Below are 15305 nucleotides of genomic sequence, written 5' to 3'. Positions count from 1 at the left end.
TTATTTTTAAAGACAATGTTTTCATCCTTGATTATGGAGAATAAATGTTACTAGGACGTGCCATTAAAAAAAAAAAATTGAAAAAGAATGGTACTTTATTTCTAGTAAGTGAACAACATTCAACAACAAATTCTTATATTCCAGTGAAAACAAAAGAACTAGAACAATCCTACAATACATATTTCTCTCCGCTAACACCTAAATTAAAAAATGAATCAATATGTGCGACAATATTTTAGTAAGCGAAGCAAAGGTCTTTATCGTGCCCAATCTTCTCTAAGTTCGGTAAACAGGCATAGTTTATCATCGGCGGAGGGCCGCACATTAATATAAGCGTGTCTTTCGATGGGGGAAAGAGGTGGTCTTTGAGCATCTCTTCGTTTATGAAACCGGAACTGTATTTCCAATCTAGGGTTTAAAAAAAAATGTTTATTTACGTATCACCAACCAAAATTAGAAATAGTTTTCTTTTATTCACAATTCTTTTTCTCAACAAAATGTTTACTAATAATGTTGTGGGGAAACAACTCTGCAAGCTACATGCACCGTCCGGCATTGAATTACGCCCCCCAATACTATTATTTTGTACCTACTGGCAGAGAGTGACCTACTGATCTGTAGGTGTTATGAAAGCATAATTGTTCCGCAGTAGGTAAAATACATTTTTTATCTATGTGCTCTATAATTATAGGGTCTATTCTGTAAGCGCCTGGGTTAAATTTGACGTATGGTTAAAATTTTAGTGGGCCCGTTAAAGTGACTGTAGTTATTCGGAAATTGTAGTTCAAACACGCTCAAACAATTTCATGAAGAAGAAGACAAAGGAAACAAAAAAAATGTCATACCAAATACCATTTCACTGGCTCTATTTGATAACTGTTAAAAATAACCATATATTTTATATAGAATACATACCTAAAAATAACGGGTGTCAAAATTTTAATCCCTTTTAAAATTTAACTTTCCTCTTACAGAATAGACCCTTTAATAGTTAAAAAAATTCATATAGTGCAAAACAAATGATGCTTTCATAACAACCGATTAATAAGTAGGTCACATTACCAGTAGGTAGAAAGTAATGCATGTGCCAGTAGGCGTTGAGTAGCAATGACATTTAAGATATGACATACTTTGTAGGTTATATCATTAAAGCATATAGTAGTATATGCTCTAAGGTTATATCTCACACACATGAAGGTCGTTCATCAAATCAGAATTTCGACAATGTGAAAAATTTTATTCTGGCAAACAGTATCTAAAATGTTAAATATTGTTGCCATAATAAATTAGTTGGTAATGACAGATATTCAAATTAATTCGATTTAAATTCAAATATCAGAATTACTTATGCGTTACGTAAACTCTTATCATAAAAAGTTATTATCAATGTTTCTGAAAACCGGGCAAAGGTTTAAAATAAATATTTGTAAGAACTGGATTTTTCCTTCTAACGAGGCGTCTGGCTGGCATTATAATTAGTGTTTATTAAATTTATTTTTAGGTTTGTATTTATAACTGCTTATTTTGATCTAGCTCGAAAAATCGGAACAAATGTACTTGGCAGAAAAACATAATAGAACCGAGATTATATCAGATTATATTATAAAAATACAGTGACCACTTTCGAAAGAAAGTCATATTTTTATTTTTATAATGGCGTATTACAACTCGCTCAAATTAAACATTATTATTATCATTGCATGTTTATCTGTAGATATATTTAATAATTAGTAACTGGGAAATTTCTCATTATAACATACTTAACATACATAACAGAATTTCAATTATTATTCGAAGTATTATACATAAATGCACTTTATTGTCTGGTGTATATGCCTGAGCACAATCATATCGTGTTGCCAGTTTGCCGATTTTTTCTTCAGTTCTAAGGATTTTTTCAATCAACATTACACATTTTTAATTTTAAATTTATGTCATTGTAAATTTCATTGTAAATAGAACTGATCTACAGTGATACAAGTATTCATGTAAATGAGATAGAAACACTTATTTTTACGTAAGTGGCAAATTTAAAGATGCTTTTCACTTTTTTAATTTTATTTTGAAGAAATAAAACTAATTCAAATAAATCAAACATTAAAAAATATATTTCCCACAATATTATTTGTTAAGAATAAATTTTTAATATCGAACAACACTGTTTGTTGAATAAAATATAATTTTTTTTAGTTATTTTTCACTATTCCAACTTTATTTATTTTTTCAATAAAATAGGGGAATTTAAGTGAAAAATGTACAAACATTTAATAATAGCTATATATATTTTTGTTAATTGGCAAAGGCGTTTTAATGATAACTGACGAAAACTTACCGGGACCGGGTCTATCCAACGTGTACCACAACTTGAACTGGTCCGCATACTTTTCCGCCACCTCCTCCAATTCCTTCCTCACAAGAATATCATCTTCGGTTTGATTCGCGAACAAAAGGGCCATCTTAGTTTTATCAGTGGGATCTTTAACGATATGCCTGACCAGCTGTAAAATGGGGGTGATACCGACACCTCCAGAAATCAAACCAACATTATTGGCCGTAATAATCACCGGAGGATCTTTGCGGAGCTTCTTGATGGAGAATTTCCCGTGGCCTAGGTATTGCAGGCGACCCGAAGGTCCACGGACCTCGATAGTGTCTCCGATTTTCAATGATTCTAAGTGCTGGGTCATTTTGCCACCTTCAGGGAATTTCGGGTGCACATTTTTGAAGTATACCTGAATTAAAGCCATGTTTATACACTAGGTATCGAAGCTGAGCAAATCTACAAACCTTTATCACCAAATCCACATAACTGTGGTCGTCATCGGACGATACTGGGGTGTAAGATCTGATTATCAATTCGTCGTTTATTTTGGCAGAAATGTGGATATGTTGCCCAATCGGGAGGCCTAAAATCTTAGAATTTTACACTATGAATCTACAGAACAACTTGGTTTTACCCAGAACCATATCTTTCTCGGGCAGAGCATAACGGAATCGCCTCGTATCATGACTTATTATTTCTCTCTCTATTAAAGGCAGTTTATATTTTACTTGTGGGTCTTCAAGGAGAAGCTTCTTAGATTTACCTAAAACGGTAACAACAACATTTGTATTAGCAATTGAAAATGTTCCAGATCTTGAAAAGTATATTCACTTTATTAATAAAAATACCTTTAGATGATGAAGACGGTTTGGAAAAATATATCTTGTATATTACTATAGATGTAATTACCACTCCTATTCCAAGGGCTAATGGCAAAATCTACAAAAGTACAGCCATTTTAAAGAAAACTGTTTGGACAGGATAAAGAGGAATTAAAAACGACATTTAAACAATGAAATAATCAGTTACTTAAGCTATTAAATGAATATATACCACTATAAATTAAAGCAAAATCATTTTAACTGACACAATTATCTAGAAAAACCAAAATATTTGTCCTAAAAATAACTGTTTCAATGATAAAAACAATAAGCATGCAATAAGATATTTGCAAAGAAAGCCACAACATGGAAACAATCCACGCCTAATTACCAAGAAAGACCCTCGTATTTTTGGGACGCTATTCATTTTTTTGCGTTATGAATTAATTCACCTTATGAAAAAAGCTGGAAAAAAATATTTTGTACAATACACAAATTAGTAGGCACATGTAACAATAAAAAATTAACAGGTACATACGCAATGACAAATTTATTAAAATATAGGTATGCAACAAAAACTACTTTAGCATGGATAGTAACACAGTATGTTTTTTAATCAATTGAAACAAAGTCAAGTGACAAATAAAGAATATTGGTATAATAGGTAATACGAGTTAATTAGATTTAACCTCAATTTGCTTGCTGTTTAATATTCATTACATACCTTCTTTTACCGGGAGTACGTATTATGTGTTAATAGGAAAATTTACATAAATAATTATGTACCTGGTCGGTCTCTTCTTTGCCCATTATTGATTAATTAGGTAGAAAATTAAGAAAACAGAAATTCGTTTGTCAGTAATTTGACCTTACACTCTGACTAGCATTACAGATAAAATAGGAATATTTTGAACTTGAGAAATCATTGATATGTCATGTTGACTTACCCCACTTGATAAATTTGCCATAATTATCTGCAATTAAACTATAATATCTATAGAATGCAACATAACATATCTATTAGAAAATTATATGCTATACGACCAGTTATCTACTATTAGTCTTGTTTTTACGCTACCCATAACACATTTACAAGTTACCTATTTACAGTATTCATTCATAGGCCTCATAGGCATAGGAGGACCAACGATCAGGGCCGTACGGGAAAAGAATTTCGTAAGTAGGGCCATTACTTTAGTCTGAACATCAGTATGTGCACTTTGTACAGAAAATGTATGTAATAATAAAACGGATTTCGAATCAAGTCTTACTTAATATAAAATTTGATTTATCCATTTATCCTATAACAAAAATTTAATAATGCTTTATAGATTTCAGAAAACGTTTTATCTTATTTTAATTTAAGGCGTTCATCAGGGAAAATTTAAGATTTAACCTTATGCAAATCGGGAGGTTCTTTGTATTTTTTATATTATCCTGAATCGTAAATATTCACCCTATCTTGGATCTTGGTAAAATTGTTCAGAACAGACTTGTCCAATAAAAATGTTCACCGATACAATACATAATAATAGCTTTGTTCTTAGAGCAATCCAAAACAGTGTCCATCAATCAGACGCATGCGCATTCCGAATAATGCTTACATAATTCAAAATTCACTGTTTGGGATAAAATGCGATAAGGTTTGTTTATTATCCCTCGATACGCTGATACGCAAAACACAGTTGTTACCCAAAATGCAAGATTTTCCCCTATGCTAATAATTGTGATAACAATTAATAAAGGGTTATTTATTATCCTCTCTTCTCTTCCCTCTTTTGAATAAATCAATCATGTAGTACTGTTGAAACTTATTCACTCAGATATTCTGTGACTTAACGGTAGTACATATTATGGTAATATATAAAGTCCAGTAATTTTTTTTTTATACAGGCTAAGCTGCTCCCCTTCTGACTACGGCGCTGCCACCGTTCTAGAAAACTTACTGGTTTTGGCACATTTACATAATTACATTGAATGTCTGTTGTTTTTTATTTCAACATCATACTTTTTGCTACAGAAAATTGTTAGGTACATAAGTGTTATGTGATTTTTCGTTTCGTTGTAAAATATTTTCTAAATTAAGTTTTCCTCAAGCGTGTTATGATCCCATCCCTTCTAATCTGTGCAAATCAGTATCATAGTTCATAGACAGGTCTTGAAACGAATATGCAGTGTTGCCAGATGGAAATTTCTGTCAACAGTAGAAATGTAGCCAAAAAAACAGATTTCTTTTTTCAACAGGAGATTTTAATAAATATATTTTTTAATAGAGGAACACATGCACAAAATATAGCAAAATATTATATTTATATAATATATAAATGTAGGAGTTCGTTTAATAGTTTGCAATTACATCGGTACGTCACGTGATTTGACAACTGTCAGTTGTCAAAATAAAAAATCCCAGAATCCCGCTGAAGTAAACGAACGAAACGAAACTAGTGATGGGCATAATCGACCAATTTTGATAATCGAGTTATCGGTAATCGAGTACTTCTAATAATCGAGTGATCACTCGAGATACGAGATATTGGTCGTTTTCATCCCAGCGGCGCACAAATATGTTTGTATTAGTCATATATTACTTATAAGCGTAGCTAAAAAAAAAAAAAAAGCTCACGCACTTCAAAACCTAACCACTTTTTCGTTTTATTCTAAAAAAGGTTACGCAATCAGTAACTATTTGCAGTATGCACTGACATTTTGGGGTGCAACCGTAGGGTAATAATCACTCGAGTGGTGGGAGTAAACATCTCGAGATATCTCGAGTGATCTCAATAATCGAGTACCACTCGATTTTTCACTCGAAATCTCCCATCACTAAACGAAACGCCTTCTGTTAGGCCCAGTTCATATAAACGCGAATTGCGGATTTAAAATTTAAATATGTACATGAACTGCAAGATCAGTAAAAGATCTTGCATGAACTCGGCTACAGAAAATATAACAGGACTGAAAATATTAACAAGTGACGAACACAGTGCCGTTAGAGAACAGTGTCGTACTAAAATATTCTTATTCTGAGGAAAATTAGTATAATCAACAGAAGATTTCATAGAGAAACCAGAAGAATAGACATTGAGACTAAAAACAGGAGATCTCATTGTGAAAACAGTAGAACAGGAGAGTGAGAGTGAAAACAGGAGATCTCCTGTTAAAACAGGAGATCTGGTAACACTGCGAATATGAACGAATTACTTTTCTCAATCGATTTAAAATTCAACACAGTAATAAAATTCATATTAGGCAATTGATTATTATTCATACGTATATATAGTGTTGCCTATATTCAGATTTTCAGTACATCAACCTAAATTTTAAGGTCCTACTGGTCCTAACCCTAGATAAATGATACTGTCCTAACATTTGAGAAATTTTCAGATATTTTTAATTATTTACTTTACCGATTATTTATTATTTTAATACATTTTTTTAGTATCGAGAGTGTTATTTCAAAGGATAATAAGCTGTAGCGGGCGTAAGACCGTAGATCCGCTACATTCGTAATAGGAATTAGGCATGTTCTTTGCGGGTATGGTAGGATGAAAGAACGTTGGCTTGGGTCAATGTGAGAGATTGGTACTGATCAGTGTTTGAGCACCTGCCTAATTAGTGAGGTTTTTCAGGTTTTCCTCATTACTGCACTGTTGGTGGTACGTTGTTCTTCGGCACACATGCGGCCTACTGGATAATACTTAATAATAATGTACCGCCCCCTCTCCCGCACAAGTTTTCTAATTCTGGGCCAACCCTTGCAATTTGAATGAGGAGTAAAGGTATTATTATTATAAAGAATAAAGACTTTTAATTTTATTAAAGGTGTATTTAGTGGGTGGTAAAATTTACATATAAAATAGTACGAAAATTTTATCTATACAATAAATTACGTTCTGTAATGATTTTCCTCAATTTTATATAAACATATCAATATACACATTGTGTGACGCAAACAAGAATTAGTGTAAATTTTTTAATTCTACATGAAATTACACACTTACAAATTCAAGACGTCTAGCAATCCATCTTACTGATGGCAAATGCAATTAGGAAAAAGAACGTATGACGAGCCGCTTAAACGTTTGAATAAAACATCCAACATTAAATGTTAGAAATTAATGTAACAATCATATGTTGTGACTCTGAGAAACTAATATCGAGGGAGAAATTGAAAGAAGAACGTTGAATCCTCCGTGTAGTACGCAAACCCTTTTCACGTTGCATTTCAGTAAAAACGTCGGAAACTGCAAAAGAAGTGATAATACATGTCATAAATTCAAATTGTTTAGATATTCCTTACTAATTCCAAATCGGTCTCTTCGTTTCCAATAACGACAACAGTTTTACCTCTTGCGTTCTTCAAAGCCGAGCTGTGCTGACCAACGTTTTCAATTTTATTCTCGCCGAAAGAAACACTGGAAAATGGGATGTTGACGCTACCGACTACAGAGGATCTGTTAAACCTAAAAGCAGGACGCATTTCCGTAAATTTATAGCCAGGAAAATAAATATAACACTCACTGGGTTAAGTTCCTTATATCTACCAATAAAACTTGGTCCGGGTGGTTTCTAATTAAACTAACGACATCCGTTGCACTTATCCTCGGACACCTTTCTCTCTTTAAATCATCTAACGCAACTCCAGATATGTCCTAAAATGTCTTTTTTAATGAAACGAGTATTTATACAGGTTGGTTTTTAAGTCGGAGGTTTCTCTTTGACATGACGTAGGACTCAAAAAAGTAAAAACATTTTTTAACACAGTTTTTCAAAAATAATAAATAACCTTTAACCTAATTTAAATAAGCATGAACCTGACTAAAGAAGATTGCTTTCATTCACACAAACTATCATTCGGGGTATCCACAACTTGGTGCATGCTGTTACAAACGGGCCTTTCCGAGAATTATTGATTCCGTTGTAAATAAAATTTGCCTTATCTGTTACTAGAACAAATTTGTACTGTGCGTGTTTTGTTGTACTATTTTAGGATGGGCTTAAAGCATTAAAGCTTAATGTGAATAATGTTGATTTTCACTCTTCGACCTGAAGCTTACTGGTTGGTCTAGGTCTTTCAGCATATCCAGCTGTTGGTATTTTGTTTCTCAAGCCCTTTCAATGACAGGGACAAACCTATGAGCCTAGGAATGAAATGACAAAGAAAAACGCTCGGCATGCAATTGCGATGCTATGGCTACATTTTGATAATACTCTCGGCAAACCAATATATCAATTAACTCATCACCACTGTAAATATCGACCATTTTCATCACATGTACGATTTAAAACTCAAATTACCACTACTATTATGAATGGTTGCTTAAGACAGAGACAAAAAGAAAATAAAAATTGAACCACGATTACTATACCACATTTTGTTAAGACTATCAGTTATTAGTACAGTGAAAATCGGTTATAACAACTTTCAAGGGACCATTTGTTTACGGTTGTTATAACCAATACACGTAATAAGCAATTACATATATTTTATTTAAAATTTTTATAGAAAAAATGAGAAATTTACAATACAAATCTTCTTTAAGTATGTACATGTATTGCTTTGTGTTCAAAAGATCAAAATATATTTATTTAAAAATCAGTTGTTCGTTATTTGAAAAATCGCTCGGACCCGTCGAATTATATGTTTAGTTGCGCATTTTCTGAAGCAATTTTCATTTATACAGGGTGGCCCAAAAAAGTGTTACTTTTTTAAATGTAGACCCCACTTTTTTGTATTTTTATTCAATTCTCCATGGAATTCTGATCATTTCTTATGTAACATAACCTATACCTATCTTCAACCGTTTTCGAGATAATGGCGTCTGAATATAGAATATGGAACATTTTCAAAAATTACTCTGAGATTTACCCTGCTGGTTTTAAAATAAAACGACGTTTACTTTTCCATCTTAGATTTGTGTGGTTCACAGAAAGTTACTTCAAATCAGAAAAATCCATAAGACATAAGTGGTTCGGTGATTTATTTTGATCATTAGGACGCAATGACTAGAATGTAAGAAATATAAGTGAGGTATTTAGGTATAATTTAATTAAAAACGCATATTGGATAAAATATGATTTTGTTAAATGTCACTATTTAAATCACGAGCCAGGTTATTTTGCAAATTTTTAGCACCGTTTCATGTTTTTTGTAAAGAACAAAAAATTAAAAAAACTTCAGAAAAACACGCATTGTAGCCTATTTAATATTTAGTGGCTTGACGACGGCTACAATGCGTGTTTTTCTGGAGAGTTTTTTAAGTTTTTTGATCTTTACAAAAAAATATAAAACGGTGCTAAAAATTTTCAAAATAACCTGGCTCGTAATTTAAATAGTGACATTTAACAATCATATTTTATACAATAAAATTATGCGTTTTTAATTAAATTATACCTAAATACCTCACTTATATTTTTTACTTTCAAGTCATTGCGTCCTAATGATCAAAATAAATCACCAAACCACTTATTTCTTATGGATTTTTTTATTTGAAACAACTTTCTGTGAACCACACAAATCTAAGATGGAAAAGTAAACGTGGTTTTATTTTAAATCTCAGGGTAATTTTTGAAAATTTTCTTTATTCTATATTCAGACGCCATTATCTCGAAAATGGTTAAAGATAGGTATAGGTTACGTTACATAAAAAAATGATCACATTTCCATGGAGAATTGAGTAAAAATTCAAAAAAGTGGGCTTTCCATTTAAAAAAGTTGGCCTTGATTTCATAACTTTTTTTGGGCCACCCTGTATAAATCAAAATTGCTTCAGAAAATGCGCAACCAAATATAATTCAACAGGTCCGAGCGATTTTTCAAATAACGAACATCTGATTTTTAAATAAATATATTCCATACTTTTGCCGCTCAAGGTATAAAAACGTGTCGCTAAATCCGAAATGTCGTTGTAAACAGTGTCGTAGTAGACAACATTTTTAATATGGTATTTCTATACGATTAAATCGGGACTTCCAAATTCCGTCGTTATATACAATATGTCGTATAAAGCAATGCCGTTATAACCATTTTTCACTGTATTTGAATTGAAGATTTTTCACAAGGATGCATTCAAAATATTTTAAATAGCGTTTCTGTGATTTTTTAATAATAATAAAATGTTATTTGGAAATTTTCCCTACTTTGTCGAGTCCTACGTCGAATTGAACCGAAGATCCCAACTTAAAAACCTCCTTGTATAATAATAATCACTTACATATTCATTCTTTTTACAGAATTCCTCGTTCTCGTGCTCCCTCGCCGTTATGCTTTTCGGGGTCAATTGAAATGTATTGGTAGACAGGGTGACACACTTTTCAATATCGACTTCCGGTAGATCGGAAAACAGTAGAATGCACTCGTTAAATCCAGAGTTTAACAATCGATCTCTGAGCTGTGTAAGAACGGACAGTCCTATGTGTAACGAATACGACGAATCTCCCAACAGCACCTTGTCCCACAGGTGTAGGATTTTGTAGAGAGGAAACACATCTAAAAATTTTTAAAAGATGCTACAATTTTAGGAGGAAATAAGCAGTTTGTAACACTCACGTGAGAAAAGTGTCAGAAACCAGGGAATGGCGAACAGCTGGGGGTAGAAGTTTATTTCGTACAGGTGGTTGGCAAGAGCCGGGTCGTGAAATGCTATAAGTTGGGAGAACTTTGCCAGATATTCCTCGATGACCATAGAGTTGTCTTTGAGGAAAAACTTGTGCAAGTATTTTGGCACAAATTCGGAGAGACACGCAAACGCTTTGGCTGTATAGAACAAATTCACAAATAAATTGAGAAAAAACACCTATGGCCTTTTAAAGTTAGAAATATTGTACAGGAAGGGCCAGTTTAGACACTTTTGGGAAGATTCTCCTATTTTTCGACGAGATAGAAAAGAATTAGTTATGACAGGTTCGATTTCGAGTCCATGACATCTTAAAATTTTGTCTACCGCCTCAAGAAATAAGAGAAATGCCCAAAAATATTGATATTGGTCCACTCGGTACATTGCTTTAAATACGATTAAAGAGAAACTATAATTGCAGACACTGCATACCTTCGTCATTAAAATTGAGATAAATAAATGGAGCTGTGAGAGAATCCAGCCCCTGCCAGTATACATACTGGGTGTTTTTGTAAACCCAAGCCTTCAGGATCCTCTTTAATTTCTTGTGTCCCTCGGTAGAAGACAACAATTCGTTGTACTGGTGGCACCTGGGAATGTCTACTTCTATCTACAAATATTTATTATTCAGGACATACTTTTCTAGTTTTTCCTAGTGCATTTTTTATATTTTACAAACGAACTAAAAAAAATTGCAACCTGTCTATCGGTTGCTGTGGACGTAGTTTTATCAATCCTCAAATACTGTTTCTTGTAATCCCCTTTAACGTGCAACAGGGCAGCCCAAATTTCTCCCCTAAGCAGAGGAGGTATGTCTTTTTCGGCCTCTTGAACGATTAGGTCCCGCGTAAAGGGGTATCCCTTAAAAAAACTAACTATTTTCAAAATTCACAGGCATATAACGAATCTGCTTACATGTAACAATCTGCGGAGCAATATCACCCGATGAAATTGATATTCCGGGTCCCTTTCTTTGATGATAAGAGGCAAACCGCTGGCGTCGTACGGTGGAGGTTCGATCTGTGCTATTATGTCGGATTTACACTGAATTAAGGGGTAGTAGCAGACAAACGGAATGTGTTCAAACCTCTGATATAGAGAGTCCAGAGGCATTTTGACAATCCGTGGATCGTATAAGGTGGCTGGGTTTCTTTCTTGACCCAGCACGTTTCCTTCAATTAGAACTAAACTGCAAGAGAATTTGCAAGTTTATAGAATATATGAATACGACGGCACAACTGTGAAGCAGAATATAAACAAGTATTATTTAATTTTTAAAACGTAACTATTCCATCTTTCTCTTTCTCTCTATAATATTCATTATAATAGGTATTTTAGGTCTAGACAGGCTGAAGGACTTCGACCAATGTCCTTTTGGTTACAATTATTTTAAATGATAAACTTTATTTTTATAATAAATACGAAAATCTGCTAATAAGGACGGAGACTTCTCTGAAAAAATTTTTAAATATGGCAAAAATCTTACTGTGGGAGAGACAGAATCGGCGGACTAGATCTTATAAGTCCCTGCTTTTTAAGTTCTTGCAAAACGTCTCCTCCGGCAAGCTGCCACCAGTGGTACAATTCATTGATGGTGAAAATTTCGTAAGGTTCGAAGAACCTTCCCTTTTCTATTTTCCCCAGATTTTTATATTCGTTGAACATATCTTTTTCAAGCAGCTCATCACAAGTCGGTCTATCTTTTGGATAAATGCTTAGGCAAGAATCTATAATATTTTTTAATTCTTCCGGTAGTTCCTAAAAAGAAATTAAAGACAGAATATTTCTTCATGAAGTATTCCTTTAAAACTTACCGAATATAATTCATAGCAATTATGTTCTCTAGCTATTCTTTCAAATATCGAGCCGTTAGACTGCACAAGACTCAATATTTTTCGTATTCGTTGACCGAGTTTTAAGGAATGCCACAAATGTTTCTTTAAGGCCAGTTCAGCTAAAATTATGCCTACTGACCATATATCCATTTTTGGATAAGCAAAATTACTCTTCGGGCTATCTAAATACACTTCTGGAGCTGTATATAATATTTGCCTAAAATATTAAATTTTTCAAAAGAAAAAAAAAGTTGACCCCGACGTGATTTGAACACGCAACCTTCTGATCTGGAGTCAGACGCGCTACCGTTGCGCCACGGAGTCACACAAACTTTGGTTATTAACTTACAATAAAAGTGTCACAACGTAACCTCAAATTTATCACAATCAACTTATGAAAACTTACATTATAGGAAAAGACACTAATTTCCCATTGTCTGTCATATAATATAATCCATAATTAAATAATTTAACATTACCATCTTGCAATAGGACATTATCGCTACTCAAATTTCGATGGACGATTTTTCTGTTGTGGAGTTCTTGTAAACCTGATAAAATTTGAAATCCAATTTTTTTTATTTCATCAATACTGAACTTTTCTTTTTCAATATAACTGGATAAGGGAGTTCCACAAAATTGCGATACAACTATTGTTCTTTCTAAAACAAATATTCTGCAATTCAACGCAAAGTTACATGAAATTTTCTTCGTTACTTGCCATGTTTACCCCTAATTATATCTAAATACTGACACAGGTACGGATTCCTTATAGTTTTTAGGATTTGGGCCCTGCCATATATTATAATAGAGTTTGGAGTGAGAGGTAGACCATTACTTCCACAAGTATCTTCCTTATGCTGTTTTGCGAAGAAAGTAATGGCTCCGAACTGCATTTGAGGATTTTTAAGAAGTGCCACCGTCATTTTGAAATCACATTAATTATTTTTATAACAAAATTAACTATTGTCTTGATATTGCAAAAGAGCTTTGTACTTAGACACTAATGCAATATATTTAAAAAATCACTAGCCGGTAGATAAATCTTTATATGTTTAAACTGTTCAGTTGTTACATTTTATAAATAATTCTTAAATTCAATTACCCTACAACTCCATGTTTATTTTCATCGCCCCTTTAAAACTGACATTGACAATTTGAAAATAGTGTGAAGATAGGTGCGATGCAGTGCTATTTATAAATTTCTTTTTCTTTTCTCATTAGTTCAAAACGACAACTCTCATTTCAACCCTTAAAAAAATTATAGGGTGGACCAAAATATTTTACTTAGATTAATATTTTTATTCAAAACAGTCCTTTTTGATTTCATATTTAAAATATTAAGCGAAAAGTAACCCTGAAAACTGTTCAAATTTGATGTAGAAAAAAAAACAATTATATTTCCAATTTTTTTTACATAAATATTAAACGCTAATTATACTAATCGCTCATCCAGATTACGCTTGTAATTCCTTAGAGTACAGCAATGCTAATCTGTAAAAAATAATGAATTGATTTGCTGTTACATATTTAATTTCGTAGCAGAGGATTACCTTCTATACGACATTTTTTTATTAAGTTTCTTTAAAACTTCTTGAGTTTTACAGTACACGCTATCACAATTTGCTCGACTTCCTTTAGTTTTTGAAAAATTTTCTATCGCTTCCGTTACATAGACAGCTAAATTATTCAATTTTTCATCATATCCTGAAATTATAATTGTAAAAATTTAATTTGAAATTTTAACCCTATTCTGAATAACTCACTTGATATTTTTGTTCTCATCATATCTTCCTCATCAGAATAATTGTCGCCGCCACCGCCACCCCCACCTCCACCTTTGTGCTTCAAAGCAGGAATGAACAGTAGCAAGCAAATGATCGCAATGAAACTGACGATTTTTTTAAAGATTATCAACTTTAGCAGAATCTTTCCGATGGTGAAAAGGTCCAGTTTATATTTAAGCTTATCCCAGAAGCTGAACATCGCGTGCGGCACCCCATAAAACACCTGGACAGAAGAAGAAGCAGGGCCGTAAGCTGGGGAAGGGGCTGGGGGTCCATATACTGGGGGTGGATTTGGAGGACCGTAGGCAGGAGGAGGAATTGGAGGGCCATAGTTTGGTCCCGGAGGACCATAAGCTGGTCCCGGGTTTGGTGGACCGTATCTAAAAAAATTAAGAACAATTTAAAGTTTTAACTCTTGGATTAACTGTGAAACAATGTAATTACTGTTGATTTATTCGTTTTGATCCGTCGAGGAAATGTAACATGAATACTTTGCAGTAGTAATCTATGTCGTGTGTTTAGTATGCAGCTTGCAAAGAAGTATTTATAGTAAAACTCTACCATTATGGAATATTTATTAAGCTTCCGATACTATCTTATGAAATTGACTTATAATTGACATAAACTGATCTATTAAATAGTTTATAACAAATATAAATTTAATTAACAACATAAAAGTTATTTTATTAGCATTTATACTTGATTAGATAAAAATGTCGCTGTCAAAAACATTCCCGTCGTTTTCGATGTCGGATGTATACTACTGGATGTATATTCGTATTAAAAATATTATTTTAGATAAAAAATTTAATACTTTTTTAAATTAATGATTTATGTTCATTGACAAAAACTGTTTTATTTACTGGCGTTTATTTTAGGATTCCATTAATCTTATTTGTATCTTCTCATTCACTCTGCTTCTA

The 15305-nt window shown here is 32.8% G+C and overlaps 2 protein-coding genes and 1 non-coding gene across 6 annotated transcripts; all 3 read right to left on the bottom strand.

The window, feature by feature from the left end:
• Nucleotides 1–77: 77 nt before the first annotated feature.
• On the bottom strand, nt 78–4271 carry LOC108904485 (NADH-cytochrome b5 reductase 3). Of its 4 annotated transcripts, none has more exons than XM_018707075.1 (7): nt 4092–4271; nt 3536–3609; nt 3172–3262; nt 2958–3086; nt 2788–2906; nt 2333–2732; nt 78–408 (listed from the first exon to the last, which is right to left on the bottom strand). In XM_018707075.1, the coding sequence occupies exons 2-7, from the start codon at nt 3569–3571 to the stop codon at nt 236–238; spliced, it is 948 nt and encodes a 315-aa protein (XP_018562591.1). In that variant the 5' UTR covers nt 3572–3609; nt 4092–4271; the 3' UTR covers nt 78–235. The 4 variants fall into 4 exon arrangements, with proteins under 4 accessions (XP_018562591.1, XP_018562592.1, XP_018562594.1 ...); XM_018707076.1 differs by lacking the exon at nt 4092–4271 and adding an exon at nt 3931–4031; XM_018707078.1 differs by lacking the exon at nt 3536–3609 and having other exon boundaries at nt 4092–4270.
• Nucleotides 4272–6976: 2705 nt separating this feature from the next.
• On the bottom strand, nt 6977–13747 carry LOC108904465 (TBC domain-containing protein kinase-like protein). Its single transcript, XM_018707038.1, has 12 exons — nt 13317–13747; nt 13002–13257; nt 12575–12812; nt 12247–12518; nt 11676–11949; nt 11460–11621; nt 11193–11370; nt 10694–10900; nt 10359–10633; nt 7666–7796; nt 7445–7607; nt 6977–7388 (listed from the first exon to the last, which is right to left on the bottom strand). Exons 1-12 carry the CDS (start codon nt 13519–13521, stop codon nt 7272–7274), a joined length of 2478 nt encoding a protein of 825 aa, XP_018562554.1. The 5' UTR covers nt 13522–13747; the 3' UTR covers nt 6977–7271.
• On the bottom strand, nt 12848–12919 carry Trnaw-cca. The gene has a single exon. It is a non-coding gene; the product is annotated as a tRNA-Trp (tRNA).
• Nucleotides 13748–15305: the final 1558 nt, after the last annotated feature.

Source organism: Anoplophora glabripennis, unplaced genomic scaffold (assembly GCF_000390285.2).
Source record: "Anoplophora glabripennis isolate ALB-LARVAE unplaced genomic scaffold, Agla_2.0 scaffold84, whole genome shotgun sequence".
Taxonomy (NCBI): domain Eukaryota; kingdom Metazoa; phylum Arthropoda; class Insecta; order Coleoptera; family Cerambycidae; genus Anoplophora; species Anoplophora glabripennis.
The sequence above is the reverse complement of the archived record's forward strand: the minus strand, read 5'-3'. Positions and strand labels throughout refer to the sequence as shown.

Coding starts and splice junctions, on each gene's coding strand:
- LOC108904485 (XM_018707075.1), bottom strand. CDS start 3,571: ATGAATAGCGTCCCAAAAATACGAGGGTCTTTCTTG. Junction 3,087..3,171: donor ACCGTCTTCATCATCTAAAG/GTATTTTTATTA, acceptor TTACCGTTTTAG/GTAAATCTAAGAAGCTTCTC. Junction 409..2,332: donor GTTGGATAGACCCGGTCCCG/GTAAGTTTTCGT, acceptor TTTAAACCCTAG/ATTGGAAATACAGTTCCGGT.
- LOC108904465 (XM_018707038.1), bottom strand. CDS start 13,521: ATGACGGTGGCACTTCTTAAAAATCCTCAAATGCAGTTCGGAGCCATT. Junction 12,519..12,574: donor ATTGCTATGAATTATATTCG/GTAAGTTTTAAA, acceptor ATTTCTTTTTAG/GAACTACCGGAAGAATTAAA. Junction 10,634..10,693: donor GTTTCTGACACTTTTCTCAC/GTGAGTGTTACA, acceptor AAAAATTTTTAG/ATGTGTTTCCTCTCTACAAA.